At 34.8% G+C, this 18,625-nt stretch overlaps 1 protein-coding gene across 13 annotated transcripts in view; it reads right to left on the bottom strand.

The window, feature by feature from the left end:
- Nucleotides 1-279: 279 nt before the first annotated feature.
- Nucleotides 280-18,625, bottom strand: part of SCN1A (sodium voltage-gated channel alpha subunit 1) — a 140,816-nt gene continuing 122,470 nt past the window's right edge. For all 13 annotated transcript variants that reach the window (XM_041774191.1, XM_041774193.1, XM_041774189.1 and 10 more), the window contains 6 exons: nucleotides 14,028-14,309; nucleotides 11,551-11,604; nucleotides 9,704-9,841; nucleotides 7,484-7,588; nucleotides 5,690-5,960; nucleotides 280-3,572 (listed from right to left, as the gene is read on the bottom strand). In XM_041774191.1, the coding sequence (XP_041630125.1) occupies nucleotides 2,395-3,572; nucleotides 5,690-5,960; nucleotides 7,484-7,588; nucleotides 9,704-9,841; nucleotides 11,551-11,604; nucleotides 14,028-14,309 (2,028 nt within the window). In that variant the 3' untranslated portion in view covers nucleotides 280-2,394. The remainder of the gene's footprint in view (nucleotides 3,573-5,689; nucleotides 5,961-7,483; nucleotides 7,589-9,703; nucleotides 9,842-11,550; nucleotides 11,605-14,027; nucleotides 14,310-18,625) is intronic.

An 18,625-nucleotide genomic window follows, 5' to 3' on the forward strand; every position in this document is an offset into this window, starting at 1 on the left:
CATCCACCATTGCTCTGACTCCCAGACCTCTTTTCCACCGAGACCCACCAGCTTAGGCTCTGGTATCAGTATCTGGTAGCAGAGCTCACCCCCTACTGCTTGTAGCCCCTGGGAGGTCGTTCCTCCTAGTTCCATTTCTACCCCACGTTTTCTACTGTCAGCTCAGGTATAGCCATAGCCAGGTATAGCCGTATACTTCCCCTTCTCCCCTCATTTGTCGAATAAAGCATCTTCATCTTCTCACAAAATGCTCTTAACAAAAAGTAACGGGGCAAACAATAAAATAAAAAATGTAATCTTTATTAGTTTTGCACATTTTTAATGTTGGTTAGCATCATTTAGGGTAATAGCATTTTCCAGCATGCAGTTCACGGATACAGGTTATCTAAGTAATTTTAAGAAAAAGAAGAGCCTATGGTTTGCTTCTGTAAGAAACACAAAATATCCTGATGTAATTGTCTATGTGAGTTCACTACTCTCTGTTCTTGTGGGGAAAAAAAACCTGCGAAACTCGCTTTGTATTTACAGCAATCTAGAGCAACATGACTGCAAAGAAATGAAAATAAAAACAAGTTAGAAAGAAAAGCGACAAAAATGAGAAATAAGCATTATCTTCAATCAGCTTGTGCAGGCACTACCAAAAATGTAAGTAAAATTTTATGCCCTTTGCCAATTGCAGAGCATAGTCTGGAAGTGACTTGTGAAACTATTTTGCCCCTTAAAATTATGAGATAACCTAGAATTAGCAGATGTAATTAAAAAAAAAAAAAGCAGAAATCTACAACTACCCAGTCTTGTTTTCATTTCTTAGTTAGCAAATGTCTTCCATGAAAAAGTACTATGGACAGAAAGTAAGAAAAGTGATCGTGATATCAACCCGAAGATAATTCCCTCTTCATATTTATGTACATAATGCTGAAAAATAAAATAAAATGACTTTTTACAGTATTTATATTTGCTTATAAAATTCTAAACACATTTTTAACAGGTTAAGCAGTGTTTGTTGTTTGTTTGTTTTTTAAACATGTCTGTACAGTCTGGCTATACACCATATGTTATCCACTTAAAATTTAAAAATAACCAAAAAGCTGTTAAAGTGCTGCAAACTATTGCTTAATGACTTAAAGAAATGAGATCTGTTGAACAATTTCCTTGACTTTACCACTGACATATGGTTTCCCATAAATGAGATTCTGAGCAGTGGGGGAAACCAGATACAGCAGCATGGTAATATAGACATGCATTGAGAGCATCCAAACTATCTCTAATGGTACAGAATACATTATATTACCTGTGTAAAGCTTGCACTCTACATTTCTTGTGGTACATATTTGATGCAATAAATACTGTGCTTAGGTCATTATTTGTTTGCCCAAACGTGCACCACAGGGTAAAATGACTATTTACATAATAAATAGCATTTCATTAACATATACGGTTGTCAACCTTGCTGAGCTGAAGATGGCTAACCAAAGTGCAGGATTAAGCAGAAATTTATAAAGGGTTCTTTTGGTCAATTCAGTCTTCAGAGGAGAAGCGATGCTCATTTCTCAGTTGTTGTTTGTTTTTAAATACAATAAACAGAAACACAACATTTATGACTCCAGACAGTTGAATGAAGTTTGCACCTGCTAAGATTTAATGGCCACCCCCCCCCCAAAAATGATCTACTTGGTGGGGGAGCTGGATTTGACAAAAACAAGATCTGCAAAGCACCTCCAATTATCACCCAATTACCCCTCCCAGAAACATGGATGGAATTTAAGAACTCATTGTATTCCTTGTGACTTTTTTTTTTCATGCATGATCTCTAAGTGCAGCATGCCCTCATGCAAACCACACCTTTGTGCAGATGGGAGGCCACGTGATTGCGCTCACCCCTGGGGGCATGCCCATTGAAGAGGCCCTTTGTCTATTTCACAACAGAAACCCCATTTACAAAAATAGTCACGTATAATAAACAACACATGGATTAAAAAAAAGATGAATCCCCTAACAGATTTCATAAAAATGTGACAAATGTGGCAGTTGAGATGCAAAGAGTGGATACAATTACTACACTAAAGTGTTTCATGTTAAACAACCCCCAAATTATAGGTTTGCACCCCTTTGAACTGGTCCCTCCAGTCCGAGTAGCCATTTGATCTCTTGTCTTCAGCAGTGTCAGCTGGTAGTGAGAACAGTAACCTCCTGTCGAGGTCGTCTCCCCTTTACCCAGAGTCACAGTTTTCTGACAAGGGGTCACTGTCTTATTGTAGGCACTGACCTTAAGTAGATTTGTGTAAAAACAGTCAGTTTGGCATTGACCTCCGAAAGGAGTCCTGTGGACAACAATACATCACCTTCACAGGCTGTAAACAATGTGTCACCCCGTCATGCCTATTTGTTTGCACTTTATTTCCCTTTGGCTTTTTCATCTTTGCCTTCTTGCTCATGTTTTTCCACAATTGGCTTTGTTACCCGATCGTAGGAAGGTGGACAAGCTGCGGTGGACATGGTCAGTTCGGTTTTTTCCGTAATCGAGTTTTCATTGATTCTGTCAATTATCATGTCTTCTTTTACAAGAAGATTGGCCCCACCTTTGATTTTATTTTTATTATACGTAAACGAAGCTTGTTTTACAGTTCGCTTCAAAAGGTGGCGCCTGTAAGCACGCTGAATGATAACAGCAGACACCTCCTCTTGTTTCCGTTTTAAAGTCGTAGTTATTGGCTGATAAGAGACCTTTGATGGGTTGGAAGCCATGAATCGCTCCTCCATCTGTATTCGGAGGGCATCCATCTCCCCGCTCTCTCCCAGGACCCGCTTTGTAAAAGCAAATAAGATGTCAAGACAGTGGATCCGGTCCCCACTGACCATGGGCAAATCCATGGCAATGAGCTGGAGTTTGTTCGGTTGTGGCAAATTGAGTGGGGGTTCAAGAGCAGCTGCAAACTGAGACAGTTTTTCAAATTCCATGAACTGGGTGGCATCAGGATCAAACTTCTCCCAAACCTCATAGAACATCTCAAAGTCATCCTCGCTCAGGGGCTCTGCACTCTCCTCAGTTGCAACACTGAAGTTCTCCAGGATGACAGCGATGTACATGTTCACCACAACCAGAAAGGAGATGATGATGTAACTGACAAAAAAGAAAATCCCCACAGATGGGTTCCCACAGTCTCCCTTAACTGAGCTTCCAGGATTAACTTTATTAGGATCACAATCGGGTGGTTTACTGTTGAGAATAGGTGCTAGCAATCCGTCCCAGCCAGCCGAGGTGGTAATTTGGAACAAGCAGATCATGCTGTTGCCAAAGGTCTCAAAGTTGAACATGTCATCAATTCCAACTTCCCTCTTGACATAGGCAAAGTTGGACATTCCAAAGATGGCATAGATGAACATGACCAGGAAGAGCAGGAGGCCGATGTTAAACAAGGCAGGGAGGGACATCATCAGAGCAAAGAGCAGTGTGCGGATCCCCTTCGCCCCTTTGATCAGACGCAAGATTCGACCGATCCTGGCCAGCCGGATCACTCGGAACAGGGTGGGGGACACAAAGTATTTTTCTATCAGCTCAGCCAGAAACATGCCTGTGATAAAAAATGAGAATACTAACCATTTTAGAAGTTATCCATTAAAATAATCATTACACTCCTGTTAAATCTCCAAAGTAAAGTTTAGAGCCTGAAATTTAGTTACATAATCTTAACTTTGACATACATAGATTATATGTGACTGTATATAATATATATAAGTGAACCTTAATTTTGACATCCAGTATTAAATTCAACTCAATATTTGTTATAGACTAAATTGTCCCTTCCTCCTCCCTGCCCAACCCCCCCATTCATATGTTAAAGCTCTAACTCTCCAGTGCCTGTATTTTGAGATAGGGTTTTGAGGAGATAATTAGGTTTAGATGAGGTCATAAGGGTGAGGCTCTCATGATAGGATTAATTCCCTTATGAGAAGAAACACTGGAGAACTTCCTCTTTCTCTGTGATACGACACAGAGAGAAGGTAGCCATATACCAGCCATGCAGAGAGCTCTCACCAGAAACCCACTATGCTGGGTTTGATCTTGGACATCTAGCCTCTAGAACTGTGAGGAAGTAAATTTTAGTTATTTAAACCACCCAGTCTGTGATAATTTGTTATGGCACTCCAAGCTCAGACAATATTCAATAACAATATTATAGTACTTTTTGTCTTGAGGGATATCTGAAAACTATCTTTAGCTTATATAAAATCCCAAGACTAGATCTAAAAAAAATAAGTAAAAAATTATCAAGTCTGTCTGAACAGCAGTGGCCAAGGATACCAGTACACATTTATATGAATAGAATTTTTTTTTTCTGAAATTGTCTGTTGAGTCCTTATCCATCTAAAAGTATCTGCAATTTTTAATACTATTTTCATCTTCCGTGAACTTGATGCTTGCCTACACTTCCACTATAACATTCTTATATATTATATAGACATATATAGAGATATATGCTCTAGTACATTTCTCAAAGGATCCAAGCTGAAGCCCTTTCTGGTCTCCTGTGTCTAATGTTGGTCTCTCAGTCTGGTTTTGTTTTTTTTTTTTTTCTTTTTTTTCAAGACTTCTCCATTTGCCTTTTAAATAATGAAATAAAGATTGGACTGAAGAGTTCAGGAAACTAAGTGTTTCCAGTTACATGGTCTCATTCAATAAAGAGTGAGTTAGTCTCACTACGTGTGGGTGTGTGAGAGAGGGAGAGAAAGAGGAAAATAGAGTGAAAGAGAAGAGAGGTGAAGAGGTGAATACAACCTTAGTACTCTTGCCACAACTGATTACACCATAGATCAGTGTAGAAATTGAAGGCTACTTGCAACCTATGGGTTAGAGATAAGACCAACTTCTTCAGAGGGAGTAATGGCATGAAAAGCTACCCAGCAGAGGTGCCCCATATTGAATGGTAAAATGTTGACCTAATCATATTATCTGGTTTAAGAAAGAATGAATACTTTCAGCCCACAGATAGACTTCTTCACTTCCCTGGAGCTAGAGTTGTATCTTTAATGAGATGAGCTATTGCTCATGTGATGTTTTGTACATTCCAGACTTTGAAGTGTATAACTGTTAAAATGATGCCCCACACCACTTCACATCTTTTTGTGTATCATTACTATAACCCCATTTCAAGGTTATCTATAAAATCTCTACCTGATACCCTTAAAAGAAACTACCATCTGTATTTGGTAACATATTGTACTTTATTTTCTTTTCACTCTATACCTTTCTTTATCTTGCCACCAGCTTCCACTCCTATCTACATGCTAGTGGCTCTGTGTCTATATCTCTGATGTAGTGTCTCTCTCAAGTATCACAATAAATTTCTAGTTCTCTTCTCAACAGAGCCATTTAGATGTTATGCAGATTACTCAATCTCGACATGTCACAAATATTTTTATCTTGGTTAGTAGCACATGCCTACTTCAAATGAATGAGAATTTACCCTTAGATTCACCATAATCTAAAATGGTTAGAAAATGGTTAGGATACAATACTCTACATATATCAGGAGCCTCATTTTGTAAGAAGACAAACACACAGGGATGAAATACAAAAAAAAGATTTCAGAGTGGCTATTTGTGAGTAGTGGGATGACTTCTAATTTAAACTTGAATGTTCCAACTTTTACTTTTCCTGAACAGAACTTAAGAGATTTTAAATACTTACCTACAATGGAGAGAATGACAACCACAAAATCAAAAATATTCCAGCCTATGGTAAAATAATAATGGCGGAGGGAGATGAGCTTCAGCACACACTCTCCAGTGAACAACACAATGAACACCAGGTTGATGCGTGACAAAATGTTAGTCACATATTCACTCTGGTCATCTGTTTCTACCATCATTGTGACCATGTTGAGACAGATGAGAATCATGATGCTTATGTCAAAAACTTGTCTGGTTACAAAGTCAAAGACCATTCCTTGAAATTTGTTCTGTAGGGAAACAGAAATGGTTTTAGCAACAGAGGAGTTTTCCTATACATGTTGGCATCTACATAAGCACTTTCTACATTAACTCTCTAATACTATGCATAGTAACCACTGACCCTGAATTTTGTAAAAGATGGCTTACACATTAATTTTTAAAATTTAGTTATCTAAATTTCTATTTATCAATATGTATTCCACAGAATAGCAATCTCTGTCCAAAGGGGATTTCTGAAAAGAAACATTGCATGCTGTATGGCACAAAATGCATATTAACATATTAAGATTATGAGAAGTTAGAAAACCTGCTTCATTTTGTTTTACCAGAATATTCCATGATCAGTTAGACCATGCAGCCATTTCAAAACATAGTGTCTATTAACATTCCATTTGTCTTATTCTCTAAGACTTCTTAAAGGGAGCTTGGAACTTCAAGAACATATCTATAACATTATGTATTTAAAGCCTGTGTGTGGCAATATTGATGTTCTTTGAATAGTCCTTGCTGCTTGGCACAGAATGCTGAGGCTACACAGGAATAATCAGACCAGAATGATATTCCTTATGCTTTGATGTAAAAAATTAATGTCTCTATCACTGATCTGTGGTTCTGCTCCCCATTTCTGCCATTTTTAGTAACTGCAGGCCATTGTCTGGCTCATTTTCCAAGGCTGCTCAGGAACTCTGAGGATATCTTCTATCTTACATTTTTTCAACACATAGTTGACCCATTTCTACTACCAGTGTTAAGGTTTAACAGAGAACAGTATGTATTTCTCATCATTTTCAAGAAGGCAACTCTTGGCTAGCGCAATATGAATGTTAACTAGTATTTTGCTCCCTAATGGACTCCATGAATTATTTTAACTTCATAGATCATCATGACAAAAATCAATATAGTATGGGATAAGCCTTCTCCATTTCACAGGAGTTGTTTGGTCAGTTCATCATGGAAACATAAGAATTGTTATTTATCAACATGAATTGTATTTATTGACCCTGACTCTGAAGACATTAGTAACTTCTAACTTCACAGCCATATATACAAACAGTAGATACTAGAATTCTTTTGTTCTCCACTCAGTACCTCTAATGGAAAATAAAGTGGAAGTAAGATGCTATTTCACTCAACATTTTGTCAGTCTGTTAATCTAGTAGAAAATTGCATGTATTTTAACCCCATCCAAGGTTTACTCCTCTCTTTACATTTACTTGGCAACTACTCTTGAATTGTATGACCAACTTTTTCTTGTGCATATCACCTACTTATGTGTCTCTGCCTTTTAGTTTGGAGACTAGTTGTGTAGTTAGAAATCCCCTGAAAATAGGGTGCGTTTTCCGTTTTCTTTATTTTGGTGGTCTTTGCCTTTTTAAATTTTTTTTACCATTACTATAAAAGGTATAAATTAATGAAGCTCTAAATGTGGAAGAAATCTTTGTTGCTGGAAATGTCAGCTGCTATCTCTCCTGTGAGAAAACCCATGCAATTATTTTATTTTATTTTTCCCTTATCATTTGGTATTTCTTACTCCTGGTCGCGGTATAGGCTTTTGTGGCTTTTTCGATCCTAATTTTTTCATGGCATTATAGTATTTCTTCTGTTCTTCTGTCATAAAGATGTCTTGACCTCCAAAGTATAGAAAAGAAAAAGAAAAACTGGTTAAAATTATGTCCCTTTGCACATAATTTTTCAATGTTAAACTTAAAAGAGGTAAAGGATAATTAAAAAAGAAAATGGATAATATAATTATGCCTAGGACTTTGAATTTGAAAAATAAGAAATGTATTTTTTAGGTACTACAATATTATTTAATTCTCTCATTATACAAAACTGACTTTATTATTTTCCATTAGAAAAAAAACCAGAAACCGAGAGGCTAAGTATTTTATCCAATATCATATACTTAGAGAGTGGTAAAATTCTATTCACTGAGGCAGGAAATACTCAGTTCCTAATGCTATATACTGCTTTTCAGAAATTAAAGACAATGATTTTCTTATTCCAATGTAGCAATGCATTATAGTATGTATATTGTAAGATGGGTTAAAGTTACTCACAAAAAGCCACTTTCACTTTGCCAAGAATTGGAACAAAAGGATAAAAAGGAAATTGGCTAAGTTGGTAGAAGAGTTATGGGATACATCAGAGATCATTAGTATGGCAAGAATCTGATAGGCCAGGAGGTACAGAGGATTGAAACTCAGGCTAATAAGTGAAATAAAAGCCTTACATTGACCATAGAATATTAATAACAATAAAAGGGGATGGGGAAAAGAATGTTCTATAGGCATCTCATACAATGGAAACACTGACAATAAGAAAATACACTGAATTAAAAAAAAAAGAAAATATATTGGATAAAAAAGATGAAGGAATATAAACAAAAGAAGAAATATAAATGAGAAAAAGCACTCAAAAACATGTTTATACCTCTAGTAATAAAAGACCCAAAAATTAAAATTAAAAACAATTTTCATTTATCAAATATGAAGTATTAAAAATTAGAATGTTTGATGCCAGTGAAACAGCAGTGACCTAGGAACATCCATACACTGTTTTAGGAGTATGAGCAGGCATATTATTTGGAGGAAGCAAAATACTTTAGAAATTAGTCTTAGGAAAATAATTACTTTTTTTTTTTATTTACATGAAGACTTTTGACAAGGCACTATTTAAAGCATTATAATTAGAAAGAACATAAATAATCAATTTGTTGGGAAATGGTTAAGTATATTATGATAATATATAAACAAAGACTTAACAGAATGGAAAAATATTTATGTTAATTCAAAAAAAGAATTTATGCAAGACCTCATTTTTTTTTTTTTTTTTAAAGTAGGCTCCAAACCCAGCATGGGCCCAACACCAAGCCCAACGCTGGGCTTGAACTCATGACCCTGAGATCAAGATCTGAGTTCAAATCAAGAGTCAGAGGCCCAAATGACTGAGCCACTCAGGTGCCCTGAGAATTTATAATCATAGACAAAATAATTTTGATACCAAAAACATGTGTAGAAAAAGTATGAAGAGAAAAGCATAAAATGTGAATAGTGATTATTTCCAAGTAATGATGTTTCTTTACTTTTCATATATTCTAGAATGTGCGTATATAATTAGGATGATAAAATGGGCTTTATAAATGGTAATAAAGAGCTGTTCGACTCAACACTGGAGCTAATAGTTTATGATTAAATATCAGGGAGAAGGAAGTGGAAATTATACGAGGAACCAATGAAGGAAAAAAACAGTAGGAGAAGTTTACATCTTATGCTTAATTTATTGCAAACATTCTAAGGGTTTTCACTATAAAGTATATTTTAAGGAGGGGATTTATAGGGATAAAAAAAACAAATTGACCTTGGAAAAGGGGCATATGCTTGGGTTCTTTTCCAATTTTTTTTCCTAATTATTTTCTTCCAAAGGATCGAAAATGTGGCCCCTACCTTAAAAAAAAAAAAAGAAAGAAAAGAAAAGAAAGAAAAGAAAAGAAAAGAAAAGAAAAGAAAAGAAAAGAAAAGAAAAAGAGAAGAGAGGTTTGTGAAGCTATGTACAGGAATACAGAGCACAGTTGTTCTTGACTTCCAATACCCTGAAAAAGAAGGACAGTGGATGGCAGAGGAGAAGAATGCAAAATGTAATTAAATATATATGCCCATTTGACTTCTGAATCAAAGTACTCATTTAGTGGAAAAAACACTCCCAATAATTTTATTATCTTAGTGGGAGAGAAAATATTAGAAATACTTATCTTCTTTTTTTGCTGGTTGAAATTATCTATGATGACACCAATAAACAGGTTCAAGGTGAAGAAGGACCCAAAGATGATGAAAATAACAAAGTAAAGATACATGTATAGACTCTCCTCATACTTAGGCTGGAGTTCAACCTACCAAAAGAGAAGAGTTCATAAAATATCATAATACATTTTGTTGCCAGAAGTCATGGGTACTTTTTCATGAGAATAGATAGAAAAGAAAATGCCTAGTAATACTTAGCAGTACTTTTCTTTTTCCCTCTGAATCACCTACCTCTAATAAGTCTCTGAAATTAGCCTTTAGACATGTTTTCATGTAAAAAAATATGGTTGTTATAACACTTTAGAATCTATTTTTATTACTATAAATATAACTAATATCTTGCTATAAGGATAGTAGAGTGTTAAATTCGGTAAATTTTTTTAAGTTCTTAATTTTAATAATTTACAAATTATTAGTGAAAAATTTTATTCCAGAAAATATGCATAAACTATGCTTAGACACAACCATTTGTGTATGCATGAATTTATTTGGCAAACAAGAATTGAATTATTCATTTAGATGTTCAGCATCATACCTTTAACATTACAATAGCCATTGAATTTTTTAGATTGGGTAAATATAACCAAATATCCTTCTCATGAATTTTCAAGTGAAAATTCAGTCTTTAGATTGTACTTACAGTAAGTTATCAGTGAGCTACCACATATCACATAGTAAAGGGTAAATGAGTCACAGTAGATAGGTCCCTAATAAATTTATGTCCTTCTAAAGATAACAGAATTAAAACCAGCCAGACACACAAAATTGTGGTAACAAATGAAATAACACAACTCTGGAGGATATCAGAAGAAAGTCAACATAAAACTAGAGCCACTTATGGGAAGTGCACATCAAGAAAGGTAGGTGAGCTCTACTGGGTCAGTTTAAAAATTACAGAGACAGAAGTTATTTTTCATGATAATAGACAAAATAGACTGGACTTCAGAACAGAAAGATGGGGCAGCCCGGGTGGCTCAGCAGTTTAGCGCCACCTTTAGCCCAGCGCCTGATCCTGGAGACCCAGGATCGAGTCCCACGGCAGGCTCCCTGTATGGAGCCTGCTTCTCTCCCTGCCTGTGTCTCTGCCTCTCTCTCTGTGTGTCTCTCATGAATAAATAAATAAAATATTTTAAAAAAAGAACAGAAAGATGAAGACTGACAGAACATAGAATTTTACGAAGTTTTGAAGAGTAGGGTTGGAATAAGCATGGATTTCAGTTCTCTTCTTAAAGCCTGAAAGAAGCTATTGTAGGAGAAACCAAATAAAATAGGTCTTGCCTTTGATGATACAAACTTAAAGGAAATGTTGACCACTGAAGTGATAACATCATTGGTAAAGGCTCCAGTAAATTTACGGATACTAAAATCATACAAATGAATGAATTTGACAGGGATTATTATAGAAATCTAGAGATGGACAGCATCTCTGACTTTTCACACTATCTACTTACGGAGAGGAACTATACATTTCATCTACTGATAGCAATCATGTATTTTTTCACATTTGTTCTTACACACCAAAACTATTGGTGATGATTACAAAATTATTAGATAAAAAGAAAGTAAAATATTCAACAGTTTTTAAATATAGGAATATGTTACTTTAACTGTCGTTTTAATTTATTTTATTAAGATCTTTCTGATAAACACAGCTATCATTGAATATTAATTTGAGTCATGTTTTTTCCTTTTAAAAAATAGTCATCATAGAATCATCCCATTTTGCTTCTATGCTCTGTTGAGTTAATTTTAGTACTTAACCAATACTATGAAAAGGCAGGATACAAGAAATACTTACATTTCTGGAGTCAACTGCTGCATACATTATATCCATCCATCCCTTAAATGTGGCCTATTAAAAAGGACATGCAAGCTTTACTTTGGAATAATTCAGACCTGCTGTTTAATAAATATTCTTACTTATCTACTTTTTTTAAAAGAACATTTTTGAAAGGCATTTCAAAACAAATTTTACATAGATTTTGGACAAATATCATATCTTAGTAAGGCTTTTCATTTCTAAAATACACAATAAACAAAATGGTTATTTTATATATCCTTCTGCTTGATAACCAACTCACAAATACTTTTCAATTCCTTAGAGTTAATGGAATAATGCAAGTTTGAAGTGCTATCGAAATTTGGTGGAATACTTTTAGAAAGCTTTACAAATGCCAACACGCTTGATAATATATATAGCTGCAAAAACAATTGACAATTTAGATCCACAATCATCTGCTGAAATCTATCTGCTAGGTGATGACAGTGACAATAAGTTTAACATTTCTCTTGATTGTAACACTCTGAGGATCAGAGTGATTACATAAAGTCAGAGCTGCAACTATTCTTCTAAGAATTTTGAAGCATGGCATCCAGAAATAGTCTTTTATTCTATTTTTTTTTCTCTGTAGTTTTTGATGAAAGTGAATTAATATGGGTAAAAGTGGAAAATAAAACAGTAGATACTTGGTGTTCCATATTCAAGACAGATCCCAAGTCTAAAAGCTTATAGTAATTTGTTATTTGTCAGAGGACATAAACTTTAAACCCTGGAAGTCTGAGATGATTGCTCTTAGCTAGTGAGCAAGTCTAGCAAATCTTTCAGCAACTGTATCCCAACACATCTTTGTTTTCATAACACTAACACTTGTGAAGTGGTGGATGTCACGGGAAGAAAGCCGAGAAAGGGTGAGTGTGATGGCAGTAAAGAGAAAGTAATAATTCTTAGCTAGAAAATAGAAGCTGTTTGTACATCAGAGAGGGAAATGCTGAATGTCAATGGCTGAGGTGAATGATAGAACAAGTCAATTACACACTAGGCATATGAAGAAAGGAAGTGATTTGAGGAACCATTTAGACGAGGTACTCATCAACAGAGGTGATTTTGTAGAAAGCCAACTATAAAGAAGTACTTTGAGTTTCTTTAATGGTAGAATTTATTTAATGGCTCCATGCACAATCATTATCCTACATTTTCAAGTTATTTAGCATTTTAAGGCACTTCTTGAAAAAATTTTTTCTTTTCTCCATTTTATGGAGGAAGTGATACACTTTAGTGATATTTACAAGTGCGGTTATTAATTAAGGATTAGGATAAATTCTCAAGAGTGTCATCATGTGTCCACTATAATATTTAAAGAATCCATACTTGCCAGATTTTTTAAATCCCTATTTTAATTGCTTAAACATTCAGAGTAAGTCAGAAACATCCAAAAGAGAAATAGGAATTTCCAACAAGAAGGTGGGAAGAACTTGTCAAGGAATCATAGTACAGACACCTCTGAAAGAGATGTTAGAGGGTTTTGACCAATGCAGGTTTGTTTGCTTGGTTAGTCTCCTGGTTGAACAATTGAAAACAATCCTGGTGAACAGAAATGGATTTCTGCTCTAAAGCCTCTGTAGAAACATAAGGAAAGAACTTTTATAGACTTCTTTTTTTTTTTTTAGCTCAGTTTTTAGTGGCCAAAAAAGAGCAGGATCTTTCTGTGTTTTTCAAACAATCTGGATTCTGTTTTTAGCCACTGCTGTGTTGTGATGTAGCTGTTGCAAAATAGCATCAAACATACATCCTTCAAGGGCCACCATCTTCTCTTTTGTGTTTTTATAAATTGTGAACTGTTTTTCTTTTGTGTAAATTAGGCTTAAAAACCAGTAGTAAAAGGCAGGAATACTTAGATAAAATAGACTTAATTGCACTAAAAAGTCATTTGACAAGACCATGGCTGCTAGTATTTCATTTCTGAGTTCAGGCACTACCCTGTATTATTTCCATTTCACTGTAAGGATCCAACCGTAATACCTAAATATCATTCACTCCCTGATCTTCAATCCAAATCCTACAACTCAGTAGCAGTAAACTGCCACCAATTAGTTACAATCCAATCAGGTGTGTTAAGTGTGTATGTTTGGGGAGGGTGATTTATCAGCAAACAAAGCTTTCCAGTAGCAATAGAAAAAAAATACCAGCAAACTTAATGGCTAATCAACTTGTTCATATGGGAAGAGAGAAATATAGGCAGGAGGAGAATAAAATCTTTGGGAGGAACTGAAATAGCTGGTCACTATCAACTATGTCTGCACTGAATTTCCACTGACTGGTAGCCACCCATCTGGGCTCATAGGCTCTTACTAATAAATCAAAATTAGAAAAAAAAAAGTCTGTTATAAACTTTCTTCTTAATAACTAACTCTCTTGTTAGTAACTCAGGTGTTTGTCATTACTTTGTTATTATTCCAAACAACAAACAAATTTCAGAGAAAAGAGTGTTCACTTACAACTTGAAGCAAAGAGAGATACCCAAATCCTACATTATCAAAGTTTACTTTCACATTTTTCCATCGGGCAGTCTCATTTCTTTCTATTAGTTTTAGGCAATCAGAATGATTATTCACTTCGGTGATGTCAAACATGTCACCAGTTGTGGTGTTAATACAGTGGTAGAATTTGCCAGCAAACAAATTTACGCCCATGATGCTGAAAATTAGCCAGAATATAAGACAAACCAGAAGCACATTCATGATGGATGGAATTGCTCCTAAAAGGGCATTCACAACCACCTAATACACAAATGGAAAAAAAGAAAAGTCAGAATTCTTATTTGTTAAAAAGGAAAGACATTCCCTAGTAATCTTTAGTAGTTCCATTTTTTAAAAAGTATCAAGACTATTCTAGGACACTTAAAAGTAAAGTAAAAAAAAAAAAAACTTAAAATGAAATCCATTCTTTCTTAAGCAATACATTTAGGGAAACAAATATAGACAATATAACAAAGAAACAAAAAAAGTTTAAGAAAAGAGAGGAAGAAGTACCAAAAAGTTAAAGGAAAGGCAAAATCAGAGGAATTTGCTGCCAGATGATATTAGAATATTTGTTGTTTATTAGAAAAAAGAGAAATAGGAAATCCTAATACAGAAGATTAATTTTTAAAAAGGCAATATATTAAATAATGAAACTAAAATATTTGGACAGAAGTTGGCTTGACCAACATACTTTAATAAAAAAAAGTTCAGATGTATAAATATAAAAATATTATTAAATGCCTACTATAAGTTTTGTCCTTAATTATTCATGCATTGCTATGACTAATAATTTTTGCATAAGAAGCAAGACCATTTAGCATTATGTATTTCATTAGATCATCACATCGTTTATTTCAAGCTCCAGTCATGTCAGTTGTTTCATTTACTGAGTTTAATTCAATAAACTTATTTTAAATGAAACATAATAGAAATTAGTTTCTTAGGAAAATAAGAAAAGGGGGATGTCATACATAGTTCCCAAATCTGATGTGATTAACATCAAATTCTGTGCTAAATAATTATCTATTCTTTTTCTATGGGAGCATGTTTTTTCCCCTCTTATCTTAATTTCTGGATCCCAGATGAAAACATCTGAGTTTTCATATTTGGCAACACTGTAGGGATAGGTGTCCTTGCTCCCTGCTCGACAGTGCCCATTGGAGCTGTATAGGAGTAGCTAAGAGGGGAGATAAAGACAGGACCTCAGATGCTCATAAGTGGCAGAGGATGCCTCAGACTTGAACATTGATAGCTACATTAATGCTACCTATGTACTTCTATTATTCTTGTCATTCTGGTCCAATGTAAACAATAAGCATCAAAGTATTTTCTATCTGCCATTTGATGCCAGTGCATTTTTAGAACAAAGTTTTTTGATTACATGTCTGAAAAAACAAATACATGAGCCAATTCCTTCTGCTTCTGAGCTATGTTTAAAGTTTGCAAAGAACTCTAGGACTTTCGGGATTCCAAAACAATGTGCTAAGTGGGCCAAAGGAAATAGTAAAACCACTACTGGCAAAGGTAGGAAAATGAGCGTAAACATTTAGGTTGGTGGAGTCACCCAGGGAGATCCAGGTGATAAGACCTACGGCAGCTTACCAGACTGAAACATGGATCTTATCTTATCTCATTTGCCTGTCTGCAGTAATACAGTTGATCAAATAAATCCTATTTTATACCTCATTTTAAATGTGTGGATACACTTAGATTTCTCTTGGATTCAAAATTTGATAGGTGGAATCAAGTTAGTTATCTCCCTCCTTTTCTGAATATTTTGCCTACCATCCAGATTAAAAAAAAAACTTATTTTTATTGTGTATACACAGAGTACATGTTAAAATGCATTTTACCTACAACAGTCAGTTTAGAGGATGGTGACCTATACCTATTTCCTGAAGTTCTTTTCACGTCAATCTGTAGGTCCGATACTTCTTTTTTTCAAATCCTTCCTCATCTCTGTCATTTCTTTCCCATTTTCACCTTCATCCTAAATCTGGCCTCCATTAATTCATAGTGGCACTATTGTCAGAGTCTTCTAATTTTCTCTTTCCTGTGTGATACAAATTCATCATCTCCAAGTCTCACTTTAAAATTACTTAATGGATCTCCACTGATTATCAAATATTTTCCTTGCCTCAGTATTCAAATCAATTCACAATCTACATTTCTAGTTTAAACTTCCCTAGCCAACTACCCTCATGCCAACCCAACTAATACAATTACCAGACAACTGAGATGCCTTTGAAATCCCTTGCCCAGTATCCCCCTTTCTGGAACATTCTTTCTTCTACAAGGTCTAGTTCACGTAGCACTTCTTTCATGAAGCCTCACTTCGCCCTCCACGTTAGCCTCCAAAACAAAGATGAGCGTTTCCTCTTTTGAATTTAAGAATCAGAATTCCAGGGCTGGCCAGGACCATAGAGATAATTTAGAATGATGTTCTCTGTTGGCAATGAAAAAAATGAGGCTAAGATAGATTAAATTCAGAAAGTAGACTAGAAGTAGCATCTAGGGCTTGCTCTTTCCATTCTACATCACTCATTCTCCAAAGAGTCGCTCCTACTAACCTGGTTCCCACATTGCTCTGTCTTAGAGTTAACTGCATTCCTGTAATTTTGACAGACAAGAGGCTTTTTCTTTTTTTAACTTAAGATGCAAAAATATATTTGTGAATTCTCCAAGGTCTTCAATGCTTTGACTATGGGAATATAGTAGAGTACTTTGAATATAGGGAAAAAATGGTGGAATGAATGAATGGAGTAAAGATTAGCTTAGCATTTATTGATGAAAACATACTTTTTAATGTTACTTTGGACACGAGATGAAAATAAAGAGCTGGGCATAACAAAAAATTGGGGGTTAGCCAGTAAGTCTGAGAGGTCTACTTTGAAACTGGGGATTAGTTTTGTGTTAAAATGAGCTCTATGTAATTTGTGATGCAAGCAAGTACTCTGAAGCAGTGTCTTTCAGAAAATAATTTGCAACGTTGGCATACTTTCGGTCCAGAGAAAAGGTTTATTTTTATGAAGATATGAAGATAAAAGAACTAAAACATTAGGCACAGTATTGGGAAATCTGCTATACAAAGGTCCATCATATTTAAAATTTCATTAAGCAATAAAGTTCAGAGCAAGGATTGTCTTTTCCCAAGAGCCTCAAGGCATTTCTTGGTTCAGCACAGAGGGAGGTGTATTAATTCTTTCCAGGCTCTAGGGAACTGCAGTAATTGTTTCCCATGAGGTGAAGACACTGGGCAGAAATGGCCTGAATTAATTGGAAAGAACAGATTGAGGTTGTAGGATGCATAAAAGAAGATGTCTAGGAAGGAACGATCTTAATAAATTAATATCAGAGATTGCGTCTTCTCACAAATGTTTTGCAAAACATCATCAATAGAATTTCTCTATTCTAGTACAATCCATTCTTATAAAAACTTTCTGTATCTGGTTCACCATCTGCATTTTTATTAAATCAACACAAAATGAAGGATTGACAGTTAAGTATGCAAATTAATGTTAGGAATTTTGATACATGTAGAAATGTCTTGAACAAATTATCTCTGAATTTCAAATACTACTACTCATGGATTCTAATGCTTCATTAATCTAAATACAAAACCTATATGAATAAAAATCAAAAGTAGGCAAAATAAAATCACACATTTTTAAATACAAAAAAGAATAATGGAATTTTTTAAAGAATCTACTGACTACATTTGTGTTATGGGGCTTAATTAAGATAATTATCTTGGAAAGATATGATACATCAATTATCCAAGTAAAATCTCCAACTTTATCGCTTTCAAAAATAAAAACTCTCCTTCTTGTACATTAGTTTCAAACTTTAAGAATAAACAAAATATAGATTCATTTTTATTTATGTTTTCATTGTGGTATCTTCTAAGATCCTAAAAAGTTATTTGGGAGTGACTTATTCTAAGAAGTGAGTTTACGGATTAAATTCTATTTAATACATATGGTAAGATGTTTCTGTTTTATTTCAGGGCAGGTATCCTAGTTTGTATAATTCAAATATATAGATCTCTTTGTACTTACTTTTCCCCATTTAAAACACAAAGCACATGTGCTAACTCAACTCTTAATACATTGTTTTCTCATTACATTTTGAAAATAACCCTTATAAATTTTCACGTAAAAATGAATATGGTCACGTAATCATTATGAGTCTTATGAAATCTGGGATAGTGAACCCTAGTTTCTGTTCACATATATCAACAAGGCAGGGAACTGACTGCTGGTGTCTGGATGGCTGTTTTCAGGACCCAGAGCAGTGTAAAAAATGCCAAGGGTTTAATGCCTCAAACAGCATCATCAATCAAAAAGTTAACGTTTTTCACGCATTCATCTAAACCAGGTTGCCCACCCTCACCAATCAGATAATCTCCCCGTAAATGGATAACTCCATAAACACATAACTAAATCATATTCCGTGAAGCTTAATGAAGATATCAACAGACCCACAGAGGGTAAGTTCACAAAGGTATTTTTCTCAAAAGAAAACTTAAGACAGTTGAAAATAGGGGATTAGAATATAGTGTATTTTCTCTACTG

Source organism: Vulpes lagopus, chromosome 11, assembly GCF_018345385.1.
Source record: "Vulpes lagopus strain Blue_001 chromosome 11, ASM1834538v1, whole genome shotgun sequence".
NCBI classification, from domain to species: domain Eukaryota; kingdom Metazoa; phylum Chordata; class Mammalia; order Carnivora; family Canidae; genus Vulpes; species Vulpes lagopus.